At 44.4% G+C, this 25927-nt stretch overlaps 1 protein-coding gene across 1 annotated transcript in view; it reads right to left on the bottom strand.

Moving 5' to 3' along the window:
- Window positions 1-1266: 1266 nt before the first annotated feature.
- The window catches only part of LOC141107583 (complement C2-like), a 108939-nt gene continuing 84278 nt past the window's right edge, over window positions 1267-25927 (bottom strand). Inside the window, exons 15-18 of the mRNA XM_073598427.1 lie at window positions 24879-24985; window positions 20031-20145; window positions 2900-2955; window positions 1267-1610 (exon numbers count right to left, since the gene is read on the bottom strand). Of these exons, the coding sequence (XP_073454528.1) occupies window positions 1422-1610; window positions 2900-2955; window positions 20031-20145; window positions 24879-24985 (467 nt within the window). The 3' untranslated portion in view covers window positions 1267-1421. The remainder of the gene's footprint in view (window positions 1611-2899; window positions 2956-20030; window positions 20146-24878; window positions 24986-25927) is intronic.

Genomic DNA, 25927 nt, shown 5'->3' with positions numbered 1-25927 from the left:
ATGAGACCAAGATAAACTTATTTGGTTCAGATGGTGCCAAGCGTGTGTGGCAGCAACCAGTTGAGGAGGACAAAGACAAGTGTGTCTTGCCTACAGTCAAGCATGGTGGTGGGAGTGTCATGGTCTGGGGCTGCATGAGTGCTGCCTGCACTGGGGAGCTACAGTTCATTGAGAGAACCATGAATGCCAACATGTACTGTGACATACTGAAGCAGAACATGACCCCCCCCCCCCTTTGGAGACTGGCCTGCAGGGCAGTATTCCAACATGATAACAACCCCAAACACACCTCCAAGATGACCACTGCCTTGCTAAAGAAGCTGAGGGTAAAGGTGATGGACTGGCCAAGCATGTCTATAGACTAAAAACCCTACTGAGCATGTGTGGGGCATCCTCAAACAGAAGGTGGAAGAGCACAAGGTCTCTAACATCCACCAGATCCGTGATGTCACCATAGAGGAGTGGAAGTGGACTCCAGTGGCAACTTGTGAAGCTCTGGTGAACTCCATGCTCAAGAGGGTTAAGGCAGTGCTGGAAAATAATGGTGGCCACACAAAAATTGACACTTTGGGCCCAATTTTAACATTTTCACTTAGGGATGTACTTACTTTTGTTGCCAGCGGTTTAGACATTAATGGCTGTCTGATTAATTATTTTGAGGGGACAGCACATTTACACTGTTATACAAGCTGTACACTCACTACTTTACATTGTAGCAAAGTGTCATTTCTTCAGTGTTGGCACATGAAAAGATATAATAAAATATTTACAAAAATGTGAGGGGTGTACTCACTTTTGTGAGATACTGTACCTTCCATACATATCTGAATTTTCATACATGTGCTGATCAACTACAAATATTAAATTTGTGATCCAAAAAATGAATTACTTCATCAAAAACATGACATCCTCAGAAGCAGGTTCTTCAGGTGTTTCTGAGGACGTCAAGTTTTGATGATGAATGACGTCAAGTGGAACTTCTGGTGTGTCATTTCTGGTCTTTAGGTGGAACGCACGCTGAAGGCGAGGCAGCGTCCATCTTGCTAAATACGTACCAGACAGATGCTTTTTTTTATTCATATGGAGATTTTTGTAAAGAATTGACTTGCTAACCATTATTAAATATATGCATTTTTTCACTATGAGAGGACTCTTTTTTTCACACTACTTCTGCCAAAGAATAAAGAGGACCACAATAAGTATGTTTTTTAGAGAAAGAAGCATAACAGGTAAGGGAGGAAGGTGGATCTAGGTTCCTCTTCTAAGTCAATTTATAAGCATTTTTATTTTTAGCAGATATGATAAAAAGCTTTACAAAACATTGATTATAGTGCATGTCAGTCCATTCACTGTGAATATGGATCAGTGGTTAACATAAGGGGCTGAGTTCCAAGGACCGCGTTCTTCATTCCATGCTCTGATCAGGCCGGGCAGACAACCTCCCCTGAATCCGGAATTCCCGGCAAGAACTCCAGTTCTCCACTTAGGTGTTCCCGCAGGAATGGCAAGACCTCCAGGACATTCACATAGAAATCCCGACCATTGGGATGACTCTTGCGCCAACCGATTTTTTCACAAGGGTCAAAGATTCCAAAGCTCAGAACCCCCACCTGAGCAGAAAAAAAAAGCAAGAGAATGAATGAGCTTTGGCAGAAATGCTTAAAGCAATTCTGTCAGTAGATTAAACGATTATAGCAAGAGAAAAAGAAAATAATTAATACTCATCCCATCGTCCACACTGCCATTCTTCACTCTCTTAAAGCAGAGTTCCACCCAAAAGTGAAACATCCGCTCATTGTTATTCCCCCCCCCCTCCAGTGCCACATTTGCCACCTTTCTGGGGGGTGGGGGGATACCCTTTCCTGACCTGCCGGGCTTAATGCTTGGATAAGGGTCTGGTATGGATTTCGGGGGGACCCCACGCCATTTCTTTTATTTTTATTTTTTTTATTGTCGGCAATTTTTGTTTTTACATTTAACTGTCAGCAGGGAAGCCAGCTGACAGCTGAAGACTCATCAGTTGTTAAGGATGCGGCGGCTGGCTTCCTGGCCCGCTCCTTAACAACCAACTATACACAGTGTGTTATGGAAAGAGAAAAAAAAAACATGTAAAAAAAACTTGCGTTTTTGGTGCGGGCCCATTGAGGTCTATTACACGCAAAATGCAATCTGCTGCGGGGAAAATAGTCCCCTGACCATTTCCAAAAACGCACCAGCTGAAAAACGCATAGATGTGAACATGTGCCATAAGAAACTATGTTAGTGCGTTTCTGCAAACTACAAAATGCACTAAAAAAAAACGCATAGGCGTGAACCTAGGGTAAGAGATTTGATTTCCCATCAATTTTAGTCTCAATGGTCATCAAGAAAGAGGGTGAATTTCTCCAGTAGGAGACACACATACCAATGATAACCTGATAGAGGTTCTCAGCCATCACTACTCTATCCAAAACTTACATTATAACCTAAAGATTTTTTTTTCATTTAGATTTGGGTAGAATGTAAAGGGATAAAGGGGAAATCTTTCAATGGTGACACTAGTTCTAATGACAGCCAGGGATTCCCCCACTTCTTGTTTTGGCTATGGGACAGGAATTGACGAGAAATCTCACCAATGGGACACAGATGGCAAAAAAAAAAAAAAAATAATGACAGGGGTTATAACCCTCCTTCATCCCACAAGCCTCCATCAATAACAAAATAATCACTTTTGCATTGACCGACCTTATAAGCTGCCAACCTGCCATCAACGAGGAAAGATACAAATGCTGTAAGGTCACATTACTTTGCATTTTGCAATCCTGTTCACATTTATGTGACGGACTATCAGTGCATTTGCTTTCCTTCCACGTTTTTATTGGCTGCTTTTTGTGGTCAAACTGCCTGTCACGAGTCTCACCTGGAAGAATCTTCTCCTCTTCCTCAAATCAACGAAGAGAGATCCACCCGATTCTCCTGTGAAAGGAGGCAAGAAAGTGGCAGTTAGTTACAAGTGTCTTTGTGCCTTGAAAAAAGTATTCATACCCCTTGAAATTTTCCACATTTTGTCATGTTACAACCAAAAACGTAAATGTATTTTATTGGGATTTTATGTGATAAACCAACACAAAGTGGTACATAATTATGAAGTGGAAGGAAAATGATAAATGTTTTTTAACATTTTTTACAAATAAATATGTGAAAAGTGTGGTGTGCATTTGTATTCAGCCCCCCTGAGTCAATACTTTGTAGAACCTCCTTTCTCTGCAATTACAGCTGCAAGTCTTTTTGGGGATGTCTCTACCAGCTTTGCACATCTAGAGAGTGACATTTTTGCCCATTCTTCATTGCAAAATAGCTCAAGCTCTGTCAGATTGGATGGAGAGCGTCTGTGAACAGCAATTTTCAAGTCTTGCCACAGATTCTCGATTGGATTTAGGTCTTGGACTTTGACTGGGCCATTCTAACACATGAACATGCTTTGATCTAAACCATTCCATTGTAGCTCTGGCTGTATGTTTAGGGTCGTTGTCCTGCTGGAAGGTGCACCTCCGCCCCAGTCTCAAGTCTTTTGCAGACTCTAAAGCCTCGTACACATGAACAGATTTTCGGACAACCGTTCGTCCTTTTTTTGTGGCATGCTAGTTTCATGTCGAAAGTGAAGAGGTTACTCACCATACGAAAATTCTCGTACAACAGAATACAACTTCAGAAGTGTCGTAATGTGTTGACTAGTTTTGTTTGTGTTCTTTCGTTTCTGAGCATGCGTAATCTTGCTCTTCCGATGTTTTTCATACGAGAACTGTACTGATTAAACGAAAATCGGACGTGGAGTTCTCGTACGACAAAAAATTTATAGTCTGCACATCCAGCAGTTTTAGTCTGACGAAAAATTGTAATCGTCTGTGAAAAGCACCATACTAACGATCCGAAAATTGGCAGATCGTTGGTCGGACTAAATTTTACTACAGATTTTCGTATCGTGTGTACGGGCCTTAACATGTTTTCTTCTAAGATTTCCCTGTATTTGGCTCCATCCATCTTCCCATCAACTCTGAACAGCTTCCCTGTCTCTACTGAAGAAAAGCATCCCCACAACATGATGCTGCCACCACCATGTTTCACAGTGGGGATGGTGTGTTCAGGGTGATGTGCAGTGTTAGTTTTCCCCCACACATAGCGTTTTGCTTTTAGGCCAAAAAAGTCCATTTTGGTCTCATCTGACCAGAGCACCTTCTTCCACATGTTTGCTGTGTCCTCCACATGGCTTCTCACAAACTGCAAACAGGACTTCTTATGGTTTTCTTTCAACAATGGCTTTCTTTTTGCCACTGTTCCATAAAGGCCAGATTTGTGGAGTGCATGACTAATAGTTGTCCTGTGGACAGATTCTCCCACCTGAGCTGTGGATCTCTGCAGCTCCTCCAGAGTTACCATGGACCTCTTGGTTGCTTCTCTGATTAATGCTCTCCTTGCCCGGGCTGTCAGTTTAGGTGGATGGCCATGTCTTCGTACGTTTGCAGTTCTGCCATACTCTTTCCATTTTCCGATGATAGTTTCAACAGTGCTCCACGAAATTGTCAAAGCTTGGGATATTTTTTTTATAACCTAACCCTGCTTTAAACTTCTCTACAACTTTGTCCCTGACCTGTCTGGTGTGTTCCTTGGCCTTCATGATGCTGTTTGTTCACTAAGGTTCTCTAACAAACCTCTGAGGGCCTCACAGAACAGCTGTATTTATACTGAGATTAAATTACACACAAGTTGACTCTATTTACTAATTAGGTGACTCCTGAAGGCAATTGGTTCCACTAGATTTTAGTTAGGGGTATCAGAGTAAAGGGGGCTGAATACAAATGCACGCCACACTTTTCAGATATTTATTTGTAAACAATTTGAAATCTATCTATCTATCTATCTATCTATCTATCTATCTATCTATCTATCTATCTATCTATCTATCTATCTATCTATCTAGGAAAAGTGACAGATTCTCTTGACACATCACCCCCCCCCTTATCCCCAACCACCCAACATTCACCTATGAGCATGTGACCTTCTCCCCTACTGAACTGGCTGAATTTCAATCTGTCTATGGGCAGACTGGTTGTACTGAAGTTGATCCATTGATCAATTTCAGTACCCCCAGCCTGTCTGGTTGTTTTCCCTTGATCACTGCTGGTGGCTATAGCCGGCAGCAGTGATCATTGTGTTCTGACGGCGGGGAAGGCTCCCTGCAGGCAGAACACAATAGCACTGCGGGAGAGATTCCCCATCAAAACTCACTGTGTTGATGGGAGAATTGAGCAATTTTCTTTTCTTCAACCCGTGGTTGACGTGGTTCTCTCTGTGACTAGCGCTTACTCATAACCCCATTCATATTAACAAAGATCTTCCCATTAGGCAATACCCTTGACCTCGTTTTCCCTCACCTTTGCACTCCATGCAACCTCTCTAACTATCCCCTCCCTCTCTCTGATCACCACCATATTATTTTCACTCTCTCCCTCTCCTCCACCTCCTCTCCCTCCAACTGCCTAAAAGTTACCCGCAGAAACCTACGTCATCTCAACCCTTCTCTTCTCTACTGTGCTATCGATGAACTCTTTGACAAAATCTCACCCCTATCCTGCACCAACCTAGCCACTTCTGTCTACAACGCTTCACTTCTAGCCTCACTGGGCTCACTTGCCCCCCTCACTACACACAGAATCAGGCCCGACCCCTTCAACCTTGGCAAACAGATAATACTAGAAGTCTGAAAAAACGTAGTCGTGCTCATGAGCGCCTGTGGCGTAAGACTAAGTCTCAGAGAGATTTCAACCAATATAAATCTGCCCTCCAAAAATACAATTCTAGCCTCCTCTCTGCCAAGCAGACCTATTTTATCACTCTCATTAGCAACTTATCATCCCGTCCCCGTCAACTTTTCTCTACCTTCAACTCTCTACTTCGTCCTCCACCGCCTCCACCCGCCAACTCACTCACTGCCCAGGAGATCGCCAATCACTTTAAACAGAAGATTGATACAATTCGCGAGGAGATCTCTACTGTTCCGATACCCTCCATGCTGTACACTTCATGCCCACAGGCACAATCATTACTTTCCTCTTTCAACCCCACCACTATAGACAAGGTTGCTAAACTACTTGGTAATGTCCACCTTACCACCTGCCCTCTGGATCCTGTTCCCTTACAAATGCTACGTTCACCCTCTGGCTCTATGCTACACTCTCTAACCCACATCTTCAATCTCTCCCTCTCTTCTGGCATCTTCCCCAACTCTCTACAAAATGCACCCGTCAGACCCATACTTAAAAAGCCCTCGTCCAATCTTAACAACCTACGCCCCATCTCCTTGCTCCCCTTCTTATCCAAACTCCTCGAACGTCTGGTCTACAACCGACTGAGAGTCCACCTCCCTGATTATAGCCTTCTTGATCCCCTTCAGTCTGGATTTCGTCCTCAACACTCCACAGAAACTGCTGTCCTAAAACTAACAAACGATCTACTAACGGCCAAAACCAATCAACACTATTCTGTACTCCTACTCCTGGACCTCTCTGCTGCCCTTGATACGGTTGACGACCCCCTCCTCCTCAAAAAACTCCACTCCTTTGGTCTCTGTGAATGTACTCTTCGCTCGTTCTCTTCCTACTTATGCAACCGCACCTTTAGCGTTTCTTACAACTCTACTTCCTCCTCTCCTCTTCCTTTCTTTGTTGGGGTCCCCCAAGGTTCTGTTCTTGGACCTCTCCTATTTTCAATCTACACCTCCTCCCTGGGTCAACTAATAGCTTCCCATGGCTTCCAATACCACCTCTACGCTGACGACACCCAAATCTTTCTCTACCCCTCAGCTCACTCCCTCTGTCTCCTCACGTATCACTAATTTACTATCAGATATATCAGTCTGGATGTCACACCACTTCCTCAAACTCAATCTATCCAAAACTGAACTTATAATTTTTCCTCCCCCATATGCCCCTTCCCCTGATCTCTCTGTCAAAATCGATGGCATAACTATAAGCCCATCCCCACATGCCAAGATTTTAGGTGTAGTCCTGGACTCTGAACTCCCCTTCAAGCAACACATCCAATCACTGTCCAAATTCTATCGCCTCAACCTACGCAACATCTCTAAAATATGCCCCTTTCTAACCAATGACACAACAAAGCTCTTAATTCACTCACTGGTAATCTCTTGCCTCGACTACTGCAACTCCCTTCTCATTGGCTTACCTCTACATAGTCTATCACCTCTTCAATCCATCACGAATGCTGCTGCCAGACTCATCCACCTTACCAATCGCTTTGTGTCTGCCACTCCTCTCTGTCAATCCCTCCACTGGTTTCCGCTCGGCCAAAGAATTAAATTCAAAATACTAACAACTACGTACAAAGCCATCCACAATTTTGCTCCCAGCTACATCACTAGCCTAATCTCTAAATACTAACCTACTTGTTCTATTCGTTCCTCTCAAGACCTCCTGCTCTCTAACTCCCTCGTCACCTCCTCCCATGCTCGCCTCCAGGACTTTTCCAAAGCATCTCCAATCCTATGGAATGCCTTACCCCAATCTGTCTGCTTATCTCCTACTCTATTAGCTTTTAGACGATCCCTGAAAACCCTTCTCTTCAGAGAAGCCTACCCTACCCACACCTAACAACTGTATTTTCATTTTCTCCATCAGCTCATCCCCCCAGTTATTACCTTTTGTTTCCACTTGACCCTTCCTTCTAGATTGTAAGCTCTAACGAGCAGGCCCCTCTGATCCCTCCTGTATTGATTTGTATTGTAAGTGTACTGTCTGCCCTCATTTTGTAAAGTGCTGCGCAAACTGTTGCCGCTATATAAATCCTGTATAATAATAATAATAATATGTGCATTTAACATATTTTCTGCATATTAACCTATTAAAGCCTCCTTTGTGTACACAATGAAAAGCCCTGACACTGCTGCTGGGTGCCTCCATCTTGGATGTGATGTCAGCAGACTCAAAGCTGTTACTCCCATTCAGTGACGTAGCGTGGGTTGTCAGCGCCTAGGGCAAGGCAAGTAATTTGCGCCCCCTAACCCGTGGACTTGCCTATACTCAGCTTGCTCCAGTCTGGTAACACAATCCCCTGTGTTAGTCACAGCCGGTTGACAACAGCCGGTAAAGCCTGGAGTGGTGACATCACCAATAGGTTCCTATGTCCTATTTGTTGTTGGCGCTCCCCTCCTATCCTCTGCATACACCACTGGCAAGACGTGCACTAACGAAAAATTTGTTTTTTGTTTTTTGTTTGTAGCAGGTCATTCGCTATGATTGGCATTCGTTAATTTGGATCATTCGTAATTTCAGATGCATTTGTATTTATTCCGTTCCAATCATTTAAATGCGGCATTCGTTACTTCGGATAATTCGTAACTTCGGATGCATTTGTATTCCTTATGTTCACTAACAGTTACTAACAACCAAATTTGAAAGGAAATTCCAATAAGAATGTAAATCTAATCTATCCCAAATTAGCTGCTATGGCGCAGAGACCTGAATAGAAGAATTACTGACTTCAGCTATTTTACCTATAATTTAATAGTTTATAATAAAAACTATAATAATAGTTAATAATTTAATAATAAAGAAAATACGAAAAACGAAATTACCCGAATGTAATCAATTCGTTAAACTCGTAGGTTGAATCGTTTTTCGATCTTTCCGATTTTTGGATTTACGTTCTTTCGGGTATTCGTATGCATTCGTCAAAAGAGTCTTTAGTTCATTTGAATGCTTCTGAATGAACGAATATGCCGAATTCCGTCAGAAAGCGAATTTGTAACGAAGCGAATTGCACATGTCTACCACTGGCTCACACAGGGGATAACATGACCGGACTCGAGCAGCCTGAAAATAATTGTATACATCTTTTCTACACAGGTTAGCCGGGATTAGGAGGAGGATGGGAGAATTTTTAAGGCTAGTTAGGTTTAAACTGGAAATATAACTTTAATCCTTCCCCATTGGTGGGTTTGGGTGGAGTTAATTAAACCCTTTATGCTGCATTATGCTGGCCATACACTATACGAAAAACCCATTTTCGAAAAACGAACATTCGGCCGTGAGAGCAAACAATAGTGCCATCATGTAATGACTGAAAAATCATTCAGTGGACATAAATACCCCCTGCCGGAGTTAACCAGTCCAGTTCATAGGAAAGAGAGAAAGGGGGTGAAAAAGACAGAGGGGGGTGAGAGAAAGAGAGGGGGAGATAGAGGGGGGAGAGAGGATGGGGTGGGAGAAAGCGAGGGGGGGAGAGAGAGGGGGTTAGAGAAAGCGAGGGTGGTGAGAAAAAGAGAGGGGGAGAGGGAGGAGGGTTAGAGAAAGCGAGGGGGGAGAGGAGGTGAGAAAGGGGGTGAGGGAGAGAGGGGGTGAGAGAGAGAGGGGGGAGAGAGAGAGGGGGGAGAGAGAGGGGGCAGTTAGAGAAAGAGAGGGAGAGAGAGGGGGGGGTGAGAAAGGGGGAGAGAGGGGTGAGAGAGAGAGGGGGTGAGAGAGGGGGTGAGAGAAAGCGATGGGGAGAGAGGGGGTGAGAGAAAGAGAGGGGGTGAGAGAAAGCGAGGAGGAGAGAGGGGGGTGAGAGAAAGAGAAGGGGATGAGAGAAAGATGGGGGGGAGAGAGAGACAGGGGTGAGAGAAAGAGAGGGGGTGAATGAAAGCGAGGGAGAGAGAGAGAGGAGGGTGAGAGAAAAAGAGGGGGAGAAAGAGAGAGGAGGATGAGAGAAAAAGAGGGGGGAGAGAGGGGGGTTAAGAGAGGGGGGGTGAGATAAAAAGAGGGGGGAGAGATGGGGGATGAGAGAGAGAGGGGGTGAGAAAAAGAGGGGGAGAGAGAGAGGGAGGGTTGAGAAACAGTGTGAAAGAGAGAGAGGGAGTTGAGAGCGACAGTGGGCTGAAAGAGACAGTGGGGTGAGAGAAAGGGGGACAGAGAAAGAGAGGGGGCTGGAGGTTGAGAGCGACAGTGGGGTGAGAGAGAGGGGGGTTGAGAGCGACAGTGGGGTGAGAGAGAGGGGGACAGAGAAAGAGAGGGGGCTGAGAGAGAAGGGGTTGAGAGCGACAGTGGGGTCAGAGAGAGGGGGGCTGAGAGAGAGAGAGAGGGGGGTTGAGAGAGATAGTGGGGTGAGAGAAAGGGGGCTGTAAGGGGGGCTGAGAGAGGGGAGATGAGAGAGAGACCTGTCTGCAGTCCCTCCTCTGCCCTCTTGTCCCAGTCTCTGTCTGCAGGTAGGTCTGTGTATGATGCCCGTTAACTTCCAGTCTCCTTGATCCGAGGGAGCTCTGCTCCTCCAAGCAGCTCCCTGGCAGCCTGTGCCTCCTGCTCGTCCTCATCCCTCGGGCCTCACTGGTGATGTGAGGCCTGAGGGAAGTTGGAGGAGTCCTGGCTCTGGAAGGCACCGGGGATGCTGCGGCCGCTGCTGCTCGCCTTTGAGGGAGGGAGGGAAGTCAAGAAGGCGGTGGAAGCTGGAGCTCTTCTCTCTCCTTGGCTCTCACGGTAGCTACCCTGGCCACCAAACCTGGACTCGCCATGAAGCAGCACACTCTGGACAGCGCCCCTCTAAATTTTGCGCCTGGGGCCATAGTCCCAGCTGCCCCCCCACACACACACACACACAGTATGCCACTGCTCCCCTTTGCTCCTAACCTGGCAAAAAAAAAAAAAAGAAAAGTCCCTTCTGTTGCTCTCGGCCTCCTCCAAATCTCGCAATTTTTTTTTTTTTTACATTTTTTTTTTTTTTGCGGCTGTGATCGGAATTCCTGTTAGGCTGCCCATACATTTGTCAGTGGGTTGAACGAAAAAAAACAAACCTGATTCCTCCATCCAGACATTCGAGGCGGATGAGGGAATCCTCCCTGCTGTGTGTTTGTACTCTGACAGCAGGGACACTTCCCCACCGTCAGAATAGACAGAGTAGACGGACTTCTGTTCAGCCACAGTGACTGAGCCAGCCTAATTTCAGCCTGTGTGACCCGATTTAGAGGGTGACTACAAGCATTCTACATGGCCCCACTGTATGTAGGAACGTAACCACCCTACTTGTTCTGGGGACAAGGCTCTCTCTTTCTTCAAGTACAAAAAAGAGGGGTGAATTTACCCAATGGGGACACAGAGAGAAATCAAAACCTGACCGAGAGTTTAACCCTTCTCCACTCTTTCCAAAACGGGAAAAAAAAAAGGTTTTGTCTTGACATACAGTCTAAAAGTGTACCTCTTAACCACTTGAGCCCCGGACCATTATGCTGCCTAAGGACCAGAGGTCTTTTTCCAATTTGGCACTGCGTCGCTTTAACTGCTAATTGCGCGGTCATGCAATGCTGTGCCCAAACGAAATTTGCGTCCTTTTCTTCCCACAAATAGAGCTTTCTTTTGATGGTATTTGATCACCTCTGCAGTTTTTATTTTTTGCGCTATAAACGGAAAAAGACCGAAAATTTTGAAAAAAAATGATATTTTCTACTTTTTGTTATAAAAAAAATCCAATAAACTAAATTTTAGTCATACATTTAGGCCAAAATGTATCTGGCCACATGTCTTTGGTAAAAAAAATGTCAATAAGCGTATATTTATTGGTTTGCGCAAAAGTTATAGCGTCTACAAACTAGGATACATTTTCTGTAATTTACACAGCTTTTAGTTTATGACTGCCTATGTCATTTCTCGAGGTGCTAAAATGGCAGGGCAGTACAAAACCCCCCCAAATGACCCCATTTTGGAAAGTAGACACCCCAAGGAAATTGCTGAGAGGCATGTTGAACCCATTGAATATTTATTTTTTTTGTCCCAAGTGATTGAATAATGACAAAAAAAAAAAAAAAATATTTACAAAAAGTTGTCACTAAATGATATATTGCTCACACAGGCCATGGGTCTATGTGGAATTGCACCCCAAAATACATTCAGCTGCTTCTCCTGAGTATGGGGATACCACATGTGTGGGACTTTTTGGGAGCCTAGCCGCGTACGGGGCCCCGAAAACCAAGCACCGCCTTCAGGATTTCTAAGGGTGTAAATTTTTGATTTCACTCTTCACTGCCTATCACAGTTTCGGAGGCCATGGAATACCCAGGTGGGACAAAACACCCCCAAATGACCCCATTTTGGAAAGTAGACACCCCAAGCTATTTGCTGAGAGGCATATTGAGTCCATGGAATATTTTATATTTTGACACAAGTTGCGGGAAAGTGACACTTTTTTTTTTGCACAAAGTTGTCACTAAATGATATATTGCTCACACAGGCCATGGGCCTATGTGGAATTGCACCCCAAAATACATTCAGCTGCTTCTCCTGAGTATGGGGATACCACATGTGTGGGACTTTTTGGGAGCCTAGCCGCGTACGGGGCCCCGAAAACCAAGCACCGCCTTCAGGATTTCTAAGGGTGTAAATTTTTGATTTCACTCTTCACTGCCTATCACAGTTTCGGAGGCCATGGAATGCCCAGGTGGCACAAAACACCCCCAAATGACCCCATTTTGGAAAGTAGACACCCCAAGCTATTTGCTGAGAGGCATATTGAGTCCATGGAATATTTTATATTTTGACACAAGTTGCGGGAAAGTGACACTTTTTTTTTTTTTTTGCACAAAGTTGTCACTAAATGATATATTGCTCACACAGGCCATGGGCCTATGTGGAATTGCACCCCAAAATACATTCAGCTGCTTCTCCTGAGTATGGGGATACCACATGTGTGGGACTTTTTGGGAGCCTAGCCGCGTACGGGGCCCCGAAAACCAAGCACCGCCTTCAGGATTTCTAAGGGTGTAAATTTTTGATTTCACTCTTCACTGCCTATCACAGTTTCGGAGGCCATGGAATGCCCAGGTGGCACAAAACACCCCCAAATGACCCCATTTTGGAAAGTAGACACCCCAAGCTATTTGCTGAGAGGCATATTGAGTCCATGGAATATTTTATATTTTGACACAAGTTGCGGGAAAGTGACACTTTTTTTTTTTTTTTTGCACAAAGTTGTCACTAAATGATATATTGCTCACACAGGCCATGGGCCTATGTGGAATTGCACCCCAAAATACATTTAGCTGTTTCTCCTGAGTATGGGGATACCACATGTGTGGGACTTTTTGGGAGCCTAGCCGCGTACGGGGCCCCGAAATCCAATCACCGCCTTCAGGATTTCTAAGGGTGAAAATTTTTGATTTCACTCTTCACTGCCTATCACAGTTTCGGAGGCCATGGAATGCCCAGGTGGCACAAACCCCCCCAAATGACCCCATTTTGGAAAGTAGACACCCCAAGCTATTTGCTGAGAGGCATGGTGAGTATTTTGCAGCTCTCATTTGTTTTTGAAAATGAAGAAAGACAAGAAAAAACTTTTTTTTTTTTCTTTTTTCAATTTTCAAAACTTTGTGACAAAAAGTGAGGTCTGCAAAATACTCACTATACCTCTCAGCAAATAGCTTTGGGTGTCTACTTTCCAAAATGGGGTCATTTGGGGGTGTTTTGTGCCACCTGGGCTTTCCATGGCCTCCGAAACTGTGATAGGCAGTGAAGAGTGAAATCAAAAATTCACGCCCTTAGAAAGCCTGAAGGCGGTGCTTGGTTTTCGGGGTCCCGTACGCGGCTAGGCTCCCAAAAAGTCTCACACATGTGGTATCCCCGTACTCAGGAGAAGCAGCAGAATGTATTTTGGGGTGTAATTTCACATATTCCCATTGCATGTTTGAGCAATATATCATTTAGTGACAACTTTGTGCAAAAAAAAAAAAAAAAATTGTCTCTTTCCCGCAACTTGTGTCGCAATATAAAATATTCCATGGACTCGACATGCCTCTCAGCAAATAGCTTGGGGTGTCTACTTTCCAAAATGGGGTCATTTGGGGGGGTTTTGAACTGTCCTGGCATTTTATGCACAACATTTAGAAGCTTATGTCACACATCACTCACTCTTCTAACCACTTGAAGACAAAGCCCTTTCTGACACTCATTGTTTACATGAAAAAGTTATTTTTTTTTGCAAAAAAATTACTTTGAACCCCCAAACATTATATATTTTTTTAAAGCAAATGCCCTACAGATTAAAATGGTGGGTGTTTCATTTTTTTTTTCACACAGTATTTGCGCAGCGATTTTTCAAACGCATTTTTTGGGGAAAAAACACACTTTTTTAAATTTTAATGCACTAAAACACACTATATTGTCCAAATGTTTGATGAAATAAAAAAGATGATCTTAGGCCGAGTACATGGATACCAAACATGACATGCTTTAAAATTGCGCACAAACGTGCAGTGGCAACAAAATAAATACATTTTTAAAAGCCTTTAAAAGCCTTTACAGGTTACCACTTTAGATTTACAGAGGAGGTCTACTGCAAAAATTACTGCCCTCGATCTGACCTTCGCGGCGATACCTCACATGCATGGTGCAATTGCTGTTTACGTTTGACGACAGACCGCCGCTTGCGTTCACCTTAGCGCGAGAGCAGGGGGCGACAGGGGTGCTTTTTTATTTTTTATTTTTTTCTTTATTATTTTTTTGCTTTTTTATCTTATTTTTAAACTGTTCCTTTCATTTTTTTTTTTTTAATCATTTTTATTGTTATCTCGGGGAATGTAAATATCCCCTATGATAGCAATAGGTAGTGACAGGTACTCTTTTTTGAAAAAATTATTGTGATAAAATGCTTCCCCAATTTCCCAATGGCGCTATTTACATCCGGCGAAATCTAAGTCATAAAATGCTCATAGCTTCCGGTTTCTTAGGCCATAGAGATGTTTGGAGCCACTCTGGTCTCTGATCAGCTCTATGGTCAGCTGGCTGAATCACCGGCTGCATTCTCAGGTTCCCTGTTGAGACAGGAGAGCCAGAGAAAAACACGGAAGACGGTGGGGGGCATTCCCTCCCACGGCTTGTAAAAGCAGTCTGGAGGCTAATTAGCCGCTAGGATTGCTTTTACATGAAAGCCGACCGCTGGCTGAAAAGAATGATACCAAGATGATACCTAAACCTGCAGGCATCATTCTGGTATAACCATTCAAAGTCGTGAATGGCGTACCTGAAGACAAAAAAATGGTTAACAATAAAGCACAGTAAACGGTAAAGTATAAAAAATTGCATACCTGAAAAGCAAACATGATAAAACATAATAACAATAAAACATTGCAGAATAGAATACAGTAAAAAAGAGCAGAACAATAGAGAGAGAGAATAGAGAGAGAGAGAACAATGAAACGACAACTATTTTTTTTTATTTTATATATATATTTTTTTTTTTTTACACTTTTTTTGTAACTAACTTTTATAACGGTAACCGGTTCCAGGTTTGGGTCTCTCAAAATGCGATGGCATCTTGGGAGACCCTGTGAAAGTGTGCCTAGTCTGTGCAATGCTGTACCCTACGTTAATACTCAACTAGTGTATGGTAGCATTCAAAACATTCACCAATGCAAAGACCAGGATTGTCAGGACAGGAGGGACAATAATAGCAGGTGTCACGCCTATATCCGCGCTTGCTGCAGACACGACATCTTTTTTGGGGGGGTTCGTTGGGTAGGGGTACTCGGGAGGACATAAGGAAAATGCCTCTCATGCAGCCGACTGCATTTGGTTGGGGATGTGAATGGGGGAAGTACGGGCGCTGCAGAAGCAGTGGGTTCCCAATTAGGATTGGCGAATGCAGCAGGAAGGGCACTATGGGCACGACGGGCCTGTGTTTGTCTTTTTGGTGGCAGCGGGACACTACTTGTGCTTGCCACCTCACCAGCTTGAACTGCACTTATGGGACTCGCCACGTCACCAAGTGTTACTGCAGTGCTGGTTTGACTACGACCGGGGTGTACTAGGCCGCTGGCGCTTGCCAGTTCAATAAAAAGCTACCAAAAAAACTGTTAGCGATCGCAGGGATCAGGCCTGACTCTGCGAACGCTGCAGTTATGCGTTAAGTGTTTTGTAAGTGACAGTGATCGATCGATACTGCACTTGGGTGGGCTGGGCCGGGCGGAGGGGCAAAATGCAGGTGCTAGCAGGTATCTGGGCTGATCCCGCTAACACTGCGTTTTTGGGAACCCTAAACTGCTGGGGACGCCAGTATAGATCTGATCGGATCAGATATTGATCCGTTCAGATACTATACCACTAAGGGAGGCGTATGCTGCGTGCGTGGGTGTTAGCGGTACTGGCGCTAATCTACCGCTGCTTGGGGCTGGTGCTTGCCAGTTCACCAAAATACTACCAAAAAAACTGTTAGCGATCGCAGGGATCAGGCCTGACTCTGCGAACGCTGCAGTTATGCATTTAGTGTTTTGTAAGTGTCAGTGATCGATCGATCGATACTGCACTTGGGTGGGCTGGGCTGGGCCGGGCGGAGGGGCAAAACGCAGGTGCTAGCAGGTATCTGGGCTGATCCCGCTAACACTGCGTTTTTGGGAACCCTAAACTGCTGGGGACGCTAGTATAGATCTGATCGGATCAGATATTGATCCGATCAGATACTATACCACTAAGGGAGACGTATGCTGCGTGCGTGGGTGTTAGCGGTACTGGCGCTAATCTGACGCTGCCTGGGGCGACGCATATCACCGCCGGGCGATCAGGGGGCTAAACCTTTATTCGGTAATAAACGGCGGGTGCCCTGACACTATAAAAAATAAACGAACTAACCAGCGTCAACCGTAACACTTATACGGTGATCAGTGGTGAAAGGGTTAATTAGGGGGCAATCAATGGGGTTAAAACCTTTATTAGGTAGTATATGGGGGTCCCTGTCACTATAAAACGCTGACGGCGAACCTAAATATTTACGTCCCTAACTAGCGTCACCAGCGACACTAATACAGCGATCAGAAAAATGAACGCTTAGCGACACTGGTGACTGGGGGTGATAAAGGGGTTAAAACTTTATTAGGGGGTGTTAGGGGGGTACCCTAGACCTAAAGGGGGCTAACACTAACTGCCCTAACACTGTAACTGTCACAAACTGACACCAATACAGTAATCAGAAAAAAAAAAAAAAACCTGCTTGGTGTCAGTTTGTGACAGGGGGGGGTGATTGGGGGGGGATCGGGGGGCGATCGGGGGGGTGATCGGGGTGTTTTGTGTGCCTGGCATGTTCTACTGTGTTGTGTAGTGTGTTTTCACTCACAGTGATGTCTTCTCCCCTCGGCGCTGGAACGGAAACTACCGAGCCGAGGAGAGATTACATCATTTCCTTTGCTGCTGTTTAGCATACAGCAGCAAAGGAATGTTCCCATTGGCCGGCGGCGATCGCGAGGGGGGGCCACGAACGGATGGCCTCCCCCTCACCTCCGATCGCCGGGGGAACAAAAGACGACTGCCTCGGGCACCGGGGGGGGGGGGGGTCCGATCGGACCCCCCACCCGCGGAAGGCAAATCACTTACATGTACGTGATTTTGCCTGTCCGTGCCGCCTTGCCGACGTGCATCGGCTTGAGGCGGTCGTCAAGTGGTTAACGTGTAATAATGCATTGCATTACTGAGTGTTTCATTTCTGTAGGTACACCAACAGGGGCGGTCTGTCCAGAATACTTAATATTTCCTTTCAATTAGCAGTACTGCAGAAAAGCGATTCATGATGGATTTCTTTTCACAGGGCAATAAAGTAGAATTGAAATTCGGACAATTTTCAGTTATTAGGAAATTCGGATGTATCCGAATTACAATAGTAACAAATTTAAATTAATCCGAAATAACGAATAAAAAATTTAGGACACAATTCAAATATTTTTCTAATCGAAAATCGAGAATAAAATAGAATAGAAAATAATAGAATCTAATCGAGTAAAACAGAACAAAATAAGAAAATAGCATAGAAAAATAGGAACACAATAGAAAATAAAAGAATAGAGTAAAACAGAACCAATAAAATAGAAAATAAAGGAATAGACTAGAATAAATAATAGAATAGAATAAAATAGAATATAACCATCTTCTGAAATTCAAATTTTGAATAAAATACATTTGGATAGAATAGAATAGAAAAGAAAATAATAGAATAGAAAAGAATAGATTCAAATAGAAAGAATATAACAATATAACTGTTTTCCGAAATTTGAATAGAATAGAATATAATAGAAAAGAACAGAATAGAAAATATAAAAAATAGGAAAGAAAAAACAATAGAATATAATGGAATCAAAAGAATATAACCTTCTTCCAAAATATGAATTTCAAATGGAATTAGATTTGAATGGAATTTGAAAAACTCAAATCGATTCGAATTTGAATAAATGAAACAAATTCCAAAAATGAATTAAACTAATTAAATTGGCTGGAGGTTCAGAGGATATCTCAAAAGTTTACAGTTTTCCCAATATCAGACGACCCCGCATTTTTTCTGCTTCATTGTTCACAAATCCCCCGGCAGGCATATAAAAAATCTGTGTTATGTCACATGGTCAACGCAGCTAAAGCCTGTATTACTCTTAGCTGGAGGGATCCCAAACCTCCTTCTATTGCTCAGTGGCTAAATAGGGTAAGGAACATCGGGATTATGGAGGATCTTGTAATGTCAGCACAAGACAGAAAAAAGCAATACACTAGAACATGGGCAGACTGGGATCAATTCGTATACTCAGAAGAGGGGAGGAGACTAATGGGGAGTGTGTCTGGGGAACAGGGCTGGACTGGGACAAAAATTTGGCCCTGGACTTCATCCAGACTGGCCCACTTTGACAGGTCTCTCCCATGCCGGCTTGCCACCCAAGCCCCCCCCCCCCCCCCCCACTAGCCATTAGCCGTTCTACATTATTTCTGTTATAGGCAGTACCAGTGGGGAAGCTAGACATTATTTCACCTGGGGCAAAGAATCAGTTTGGCGCCCCCCCCCCCCAATGGGACAAGATTAGGCAGGAAAGTAAGGCCGCCCTCCTTCAGATCGTATGATGAGCTTCTCAGTGTTGACTCCTGAGCATCATGTCTGTATTCAGGCGCGCTGCATAACTAGCCAGGGAGAGGAGGTGACACTGCGGGGGGGGGGGGACAGAGGACCGGAGGGAGGCAGCGTCCACTGTCACTGAAATCGGCCCACTGAGCCATCGGCCCACCGGGAAACTCCCTGTAGTCCCAATGGCCAGTACATGCCTGCTGGGGAATGATGGGCCCTATGGTGTGTTCTCGCTTTGTATGCCCGTCTCCTCTGGGAGCGGAGGACGACCCCTCCCCCCCCCCCCTTTTTTTTTTTTTTTTTCTTTTTCCTTCTTTAGTTTTTGATTTGTTTCTTGGTTTGTGGGTTTACTGATTTATTTACTTTGGTAGGTTTTGTTTTTGGTAAAATATAAAAAGAAAGGGAGGATTTCCTTTTTCATTTGAGTTGATATACACTTATAAGTATAAGTAAATGAAGACGTATATATACATGCCTATATAATTATGGATTATTAAGTTGGTACAAAATGTATGGCAGTTAAAAGCAATTGTGTATATAGAAAGTGATATGTTATTGTATTACCTGCCTCCTTTCGAATAAATAAAGAATATTTAAAAAAATAAACTAATTAAATTAAACTCATTTATGCAAATAATGAAACAAAACAATTTTTTTTTTGTTCTACACATGTCTACAATAAAGCAACGCCTGACAGCTATGATTAAGCACTGTTTGTAGTGTGAAACGCGTCAGCTCTTCTGTTCTGCTGTGGCATGTACTTTTGATTTTGTTTTTTAAATAAAAGGCAATTTGGAGTGCGGCTGTCCAGAACTACTTAATATCTGTTGCTATATGCATTGCCGGTACCTGTGGCTTCTAAACTGGTGAAGAGGTTTACTATCGGTTGACCCTCCTGGAGCGGTGATATCTCCGCTTCCCTAACGCCTGACAGGTGTTTAGGAGGTGGTGTGACATTACGAGATTGTGCTGCAACTGCATGACAAGCGTTTGGCACACAGTCGCGGTGCACTACCAATGAACTTAATGGGCAAGCTTGACTGGCAGTGCCACCTCTCAAACTCTGCACCCCAAGTTATCAATGGCACTGCGTGAATGATGTCATATTTACATATGAAACATGTAACTTTGTCTACACACAGCCCCAGCCTTACCTTTACAGGACATTTCTCCCTCTACACAGAATTGTCGCGGTGACACCATGTCCTGGAGGTTGGTGATGTTTTTAAATTTATCCCATTGTTTAATGGTTGATATACAGCCTTCCCTCTGGGGGGAGAAGCAGAGAGAGATATTCAGTGATTCACAATGACAAAACAGTAATGCTCTGGGGCCCCTACAATGGAGGCAGCGCTGGTAATCAGACATCAAGTAGTTAGGAGGCAGACAAGCGGAGTTTCCCCTTTTGGATGGAGCTCCACATTAACTACATGAACAAACAATGTACCACAAAGAAACTGTGGGAAAATACTACATACTAGAAACTGCACAATTCTGGCCAAATGAGAATCACGATTTTTTGCTTAGGATAAAAAGATCACGATTCTTGCAGGATTCTCGCAAGGTAAAATCTTTCAGATTATACAAAAAAAAATGGGCTAACTTTACTGGTTAGTTTTTTTTTTTATTCATTAAAGTAAATTTTTTCCAAAAAAAATTCTACTAAAAAAACACTATAATGTGTGGGGTTCTAAGTAATTTTCTAGCAAAAAAAAATGATTTTAACTTGAAACCAACAAGTGTCAGAAAAAGGTTTAGTGTTTAAGTGGTTAAACTTCTTTCACTTACACACAAAGTGTATTCCATTGACAAATTATTACAATGTTTATACTTATGTTCAACTGATAAAGAATGTTTTGATTCCTGGCAGACTGCCCAGTTTTTCTCTTCTTTCTTTGAGGGCTGTGGCTTCAGAAGAGCAGAGATAATTCTTTGTATAGAAAGAATTGTGAAACACTTTAGTCAAGATCGTGATAACGATTCTTGACGATTAATTGTGCAGCTCTACTACATACATAAAGTAACAAAGCTGTCCTGTGCATATAATATATCTGCTAGATTGATGCTCAGAACAGTTATAACAAGTATAGACACGACCGTAAATAAAAAACCTGAGGCACCATCCAGCCCGACAGGCCTCAGATACCCCCAACATTGTAACCCCTCTACATCTTATTAACATCCAGCACTCCTAACTCCACCCAACCCCCCCCCCCCCCCATACACACACACACACCATGTTTCCCCCTAAAATTGTTATCTTGTTACCACCTCCACACCCCTGGATTATCTACCCAAATAAATTAACTCCCAGCACTGTGACCCCTCTACATCCCAGATATCCCCCTAACCACTCAGACCCCTCAACACCCTAGATATCCCCCAGCACTGTGACCCCCTCTACACCCCAGATATCCCCCCAGCACTCTGACCCCTCTACACCCCAGATATCCCCCCCAGCACTCTGACCCCTCTACACCCCAGATATCCCCCCAGCACTCTGACCCCTCTATACCCAAGATATCCCCCCCCAGCACTCTGACCCATCTACACCCCAGATATCCCCCCAGCACTCTGACCCCTCTACACCCCAGATATCCCCCCAGCACTCTGATCCCTCTCTGCACCCTAGATATTCCCCAGCACTCTGACCCCTCTACACCCCAGATATCCCCCCAGCACTCTGACCCCTCTACACCCCAGATATCCCCCCTAGCACTCAGACCCCTCTACTCCCCAGATATCCCCCCAGTACTCTTATGCCTCTCTGCACCCCAGTTATTCCCCCAGCACTCTGATCCCTCTTTGCACCCCACATATCCCCCCCAGCACTCTGACCCCTCTATACCCCAGATATCCCCCCAGCACTCTGATCCCTGTCTGCACCCTGGATATTCCCCCAGCACTGTTACCATATACCATAAGATACCCCTTGTATTGTGACCCCACTACATCCCTGATACCCCCTACACTCTGGCCTTTCTACATCTCTGATACCTCTAGCACTATCGCCACCCAAGATACCCAAGCATTGCTACCCCCTATACACACCAGATTCCCCCTCAGCATTATTTTCCCCCTTACACCCTTGATATGCCCCAGCACCATCATTCCATCCATGTAGTACCCCCTTTTCCAGTGGAGATACAGTGCATGTGAACTTTTGGCTATGTGCCCACCTCCAGCACTGGGACAAGGACTCACCTATAACAATCAAGTCATGCAGGCAGAAGCAGGGAGCATCCCTCCCGCATTCCAAGCCCTTCGTTGAAAACAGTGCTGGACAGCCCTGCTCACCATGACACCATCCACAATGCCATTTCCGCAGGTGGGCTCTCAGTGCTGCCGCTATGACGAGCAATTTTATCAGCGCAAGGCAGTCCGGCCCTCTTTACAGGGGGACCACAAAAACATATTTCTCTGGATGAAACTGATGTAGTCTTCACAGAGTTCAGTTCCATCTTTTCAGGGTGGGGCCGAGGTAGCCTCTTCACAACTGGCCACAAATCGCAGAGGGTTATGTTGGCAAATCAATTCTGGATCTTGCAAGTTTGTTACCGCGTTCTGTTTCCGTCATTACTATTCAGGATGTGGAGGGTCTCATGCGCTGTCTAGATGCTTCAAGCATGGAAAAGGAAAAGGAGGTGACGCTGGAAAGGGGGAAGTGAAGGTAGAAAAGATGGCGCCTTTCCTAAAGCGTTATTCTAATAGGAAGGCAGCTCGTGTGTTGCAGCTGGGTTTCTTGTAGGGTTTTTCTGATACCCTGCAGTTGCTGGTTGTTCCTCCTATGGCTGATAGCTTGCAGTCATCTTGTTTACTTCCAGTGGTCGTTTTCAGGAAAACTTTTCAAAGTAGTTGCTTTGGGTCTCATGGCTGGCCCCCTTTTGCTCATGGCTGGCCCCCTTTTGATTCGCCGCCAGTATTTCCCCTTTGGGTATTATCCCCAAATAAGAACCAAATAAGTTATGCCTCATTCATCACTTGTCGCATCCTAAAGGGGGTTCAGTGAATGATGCCATTAATCCGGAGCTTTGCATGGTGACCTATACTTCTTTTGATATGGTAGTGTCGTGGGTCTCTAGGTATGGTAAAGGTACGTTGTTGGCCAAAACTGATATTGTGGCAGCCTTTCGTTGGTTGCCAGTACATCCTAGTTGTTGCCATCTGCTGGGGTGCTAATGGCAAGGGCAGAATGTTGTTGATAGATGTTTACCAATGGTCTGTGCCATTTCTTGTTTGTTGTTTAAAATGTTTAGTTCCTTTTAGGAATGGGCAGTTCGGGATGCTTCCGGCCTAATTCTGTCATTAATGACTTAGATGATTTCTTGTGCATAGGGCCTGCTGGAAGTACTATCTATGCCTCACTTTTGGCCATGGTCCATCATGTTTTCCGAATTTTTGGTGTGCCATTGGCCCCTAACAAGACAGAGGGCCCTGGCCACTGAGTTGTGGTTTCTGGGTATTACCATCGACACCGTGGTGATGGAATGTTATTTTACCTTTGGACAAACTTGAAGATCTAAAGGGGACGGTTTCTGCCACCGGGCAAGGCAAAAAACAGGTAAATAATTACACGTCATGCTGTGCAATCTCTCTTGGGCAAGTTGAATTTTACTTGCAGTATGCCCATGGGCCACATTTTTTTGTAGACGACTGGCAGCTGCTACAGCTGGCATTAAGGCGCCACATCCTTATATTGGGCTGGGGCGGGATCAGCGCGAGGACTTGCGAGTGTGGGATTCATTTCTGGTTTCTTACAATGGTCTCTCTCTTTGGCTGGAGGAGGTGATTTCTAATTTTGATCTAGACCTGTTCACTGCCACGACGGGCACTGCCGGTTATGGAACCTGCTGTCAGGGTCGTTGAAGTGCTGAGAGTTGGTTGGCCAGTGGAATGGAGGGAGGTTGGTTTCGTGCGTAATTAGGCTGTTTGGGAACTATTTTCCCATTGTACTCTCCATGGAAGTTGATAACACCTGGCTGATGCTTTGTCTCATTTCCAGTGGGACAGATTCCATCAGTTGGCACTGGACGCGGATCAGCGCGGAATTCCATGCCCCGAGCATGCTGTGGAGTATTGTATTGCCGCTTCCAAGTTCTCAATTCGTCATTCAGTATGTGCGTCAACTTGGCCCTCGTACTGCAGAGTGTGTCAGGAATGGAGCGATCTGGTGAACCAGGATGGGGGGTGTTCTTGTAAAGATGATGATGTACACGTGGTTTTTCCGCCTATGAGTGTGTTGGAATCGTCTACACACGATCGGAATTTACGTGAATGGATTTTGTTGTTGGAAAATTTTAGATCCAGCTCACAAACTTTGTGTGTCGGAAAATTCTGATGGAAAAGGTCCGATGGAGCCTACACACGGTCGGAATTTCCGACAACAAGCTCCGATCGCACATTTGGAAAGTCCGACCGTGTGTACAGGGCATTAGTTGTGTGTTTCGGTATCCTCTCGTGTGCCATTCTGTTTTGTCTTGTTGTTTGGTTAATGTGTACACATATAGGGGGTTATTTACTAAAGGCAAATCCACTTTGCACTACAAGTGCACTTGAAAAGTGCAGTGAAAGTGCACTTGGAAGTGCAGTCGCTGTAGATCTGAGGGGAACATGCAAGGAAAATGAAAAACATAATTTTAGCTTGCACATGATTGGATGATAAATTCAGCAGAGCTTCCCCTCGTTTCAGATCTTCCCCTCAGATCTACAGCGACTGCACTTCCAAGTGTACTTTCAGTGCAAATTCAAGTGCACTGGCAGTGCACTTGTAGTGCAGAGTGGATTTGCCTTTAGTAAATCAACCTCATAGTGTTAATCAAGTGATAATCAAGTTGAGTTTATCATAAGAGGCGCACTATTCTTTGTGTATATATATGTTTATATTACTTTTCGATATTCAGGTGACGTATACAGTAGTTGCAGCTCGTGTGTTCATTTTTACACTTCAGCACAGGAATACTTTTTGGTTTTTCAATGTGTAGTAAGTGATATGTTCGGCTTACCAGTTTGTTGTGTTTTATTTTGACTTTTCCTTCTTTCAGCGTTTTTTTGTCTTTTGTCTTGAGGATATATCCGGCCGGTATGTCACTGGAAGACAACAAATGATTCCCTGCAGGAAATCAAAGAAGAATATCAGGGGCAACTCATAAAAAGACAATCCTGGAGGATCTCTATTCCCCTAAATGTCTCGGCAATACCAATATCTCTTATCAGTTACTCTGATACAAAGGAGGACATTTATCCATCAGGTCACAGTTGCTGTGTCCACAAATGTGCTGCAGTTTGTGTATCTGTCATTGAAAAAAACTGGAATTATCATAATGCCTGTTGTGTGTATGGGACTGGTAGAAGTGAAAATTGGTTCTGATGGATATACTGTAAGATGCTTTTTGCAAAGAAAATATAATGTGGGTGGATTCTGTTCTGGTCCTAGGCTGCTACCTCTCTGATAGTGACAAAGGGAGCGCTGGACAGATGGTAAATTCTTGGATGTGTACAGAGAGAGGAGCACCTGGTACAAAGGTTCATCTCACTTAAAGGACTTTTTGAAACATTCAGTGGTTAACCCCTTATAGCCGGTATGCTGGGAGGCGGGACTTATGGTCATGTGACCGCCATGATTGGCGGTTACACGATTGGAAAGCTCCCGATCGCAGGCTGAGAATGGGAGCTTTCAGCTAGCCGCCGGGAGCACTGAGGGCAGCGGACAAATTGGACACTAACTGACACTTTGCGGGAACCAATGAAACTAATACAGTAATTATTGCTAAAAATATGCACTGTCATTCTCGTCCATCATCAGTGCCTGACCTCACAAATGCACTTCTGGAAGAATGGTCAAACATTCCGATAGATACACTCCTAAACCTTGTGGACAGTCTTCCCAGAAGAGCTGAAGCTGTTATAGCTGCAAAGGGTGGGCCAACTCAATATTGAACCCTACGGACTAAGACTGGGATGCCATTAAAGTTCATGTGCGTGTAAAGACATGTGTCCCAATACTTTTGGTAATATAGGGGTTTATTTACTAAAACTGGAGAGTGCAAAATCT

This window comes from Aquarana catesbeiana, linkage group LG09 (assembly GCF_042186555.1).
Source record: "Aquarana catesbeiana isolate 2022-GZ linkage group LG09, ASM4218655v1, whole genome shotgun sequence".
Classification (NCBI taxonomy): domain Eukaryota; kingdom Metazoa; phylum Chordata; class Amphibia; order Anura; family Ranidae; genus Aquarana; species Aquarana catesbeiana.
This window is presented reverse-complemented; position numbering and strand designations above follow the sequence as displayed.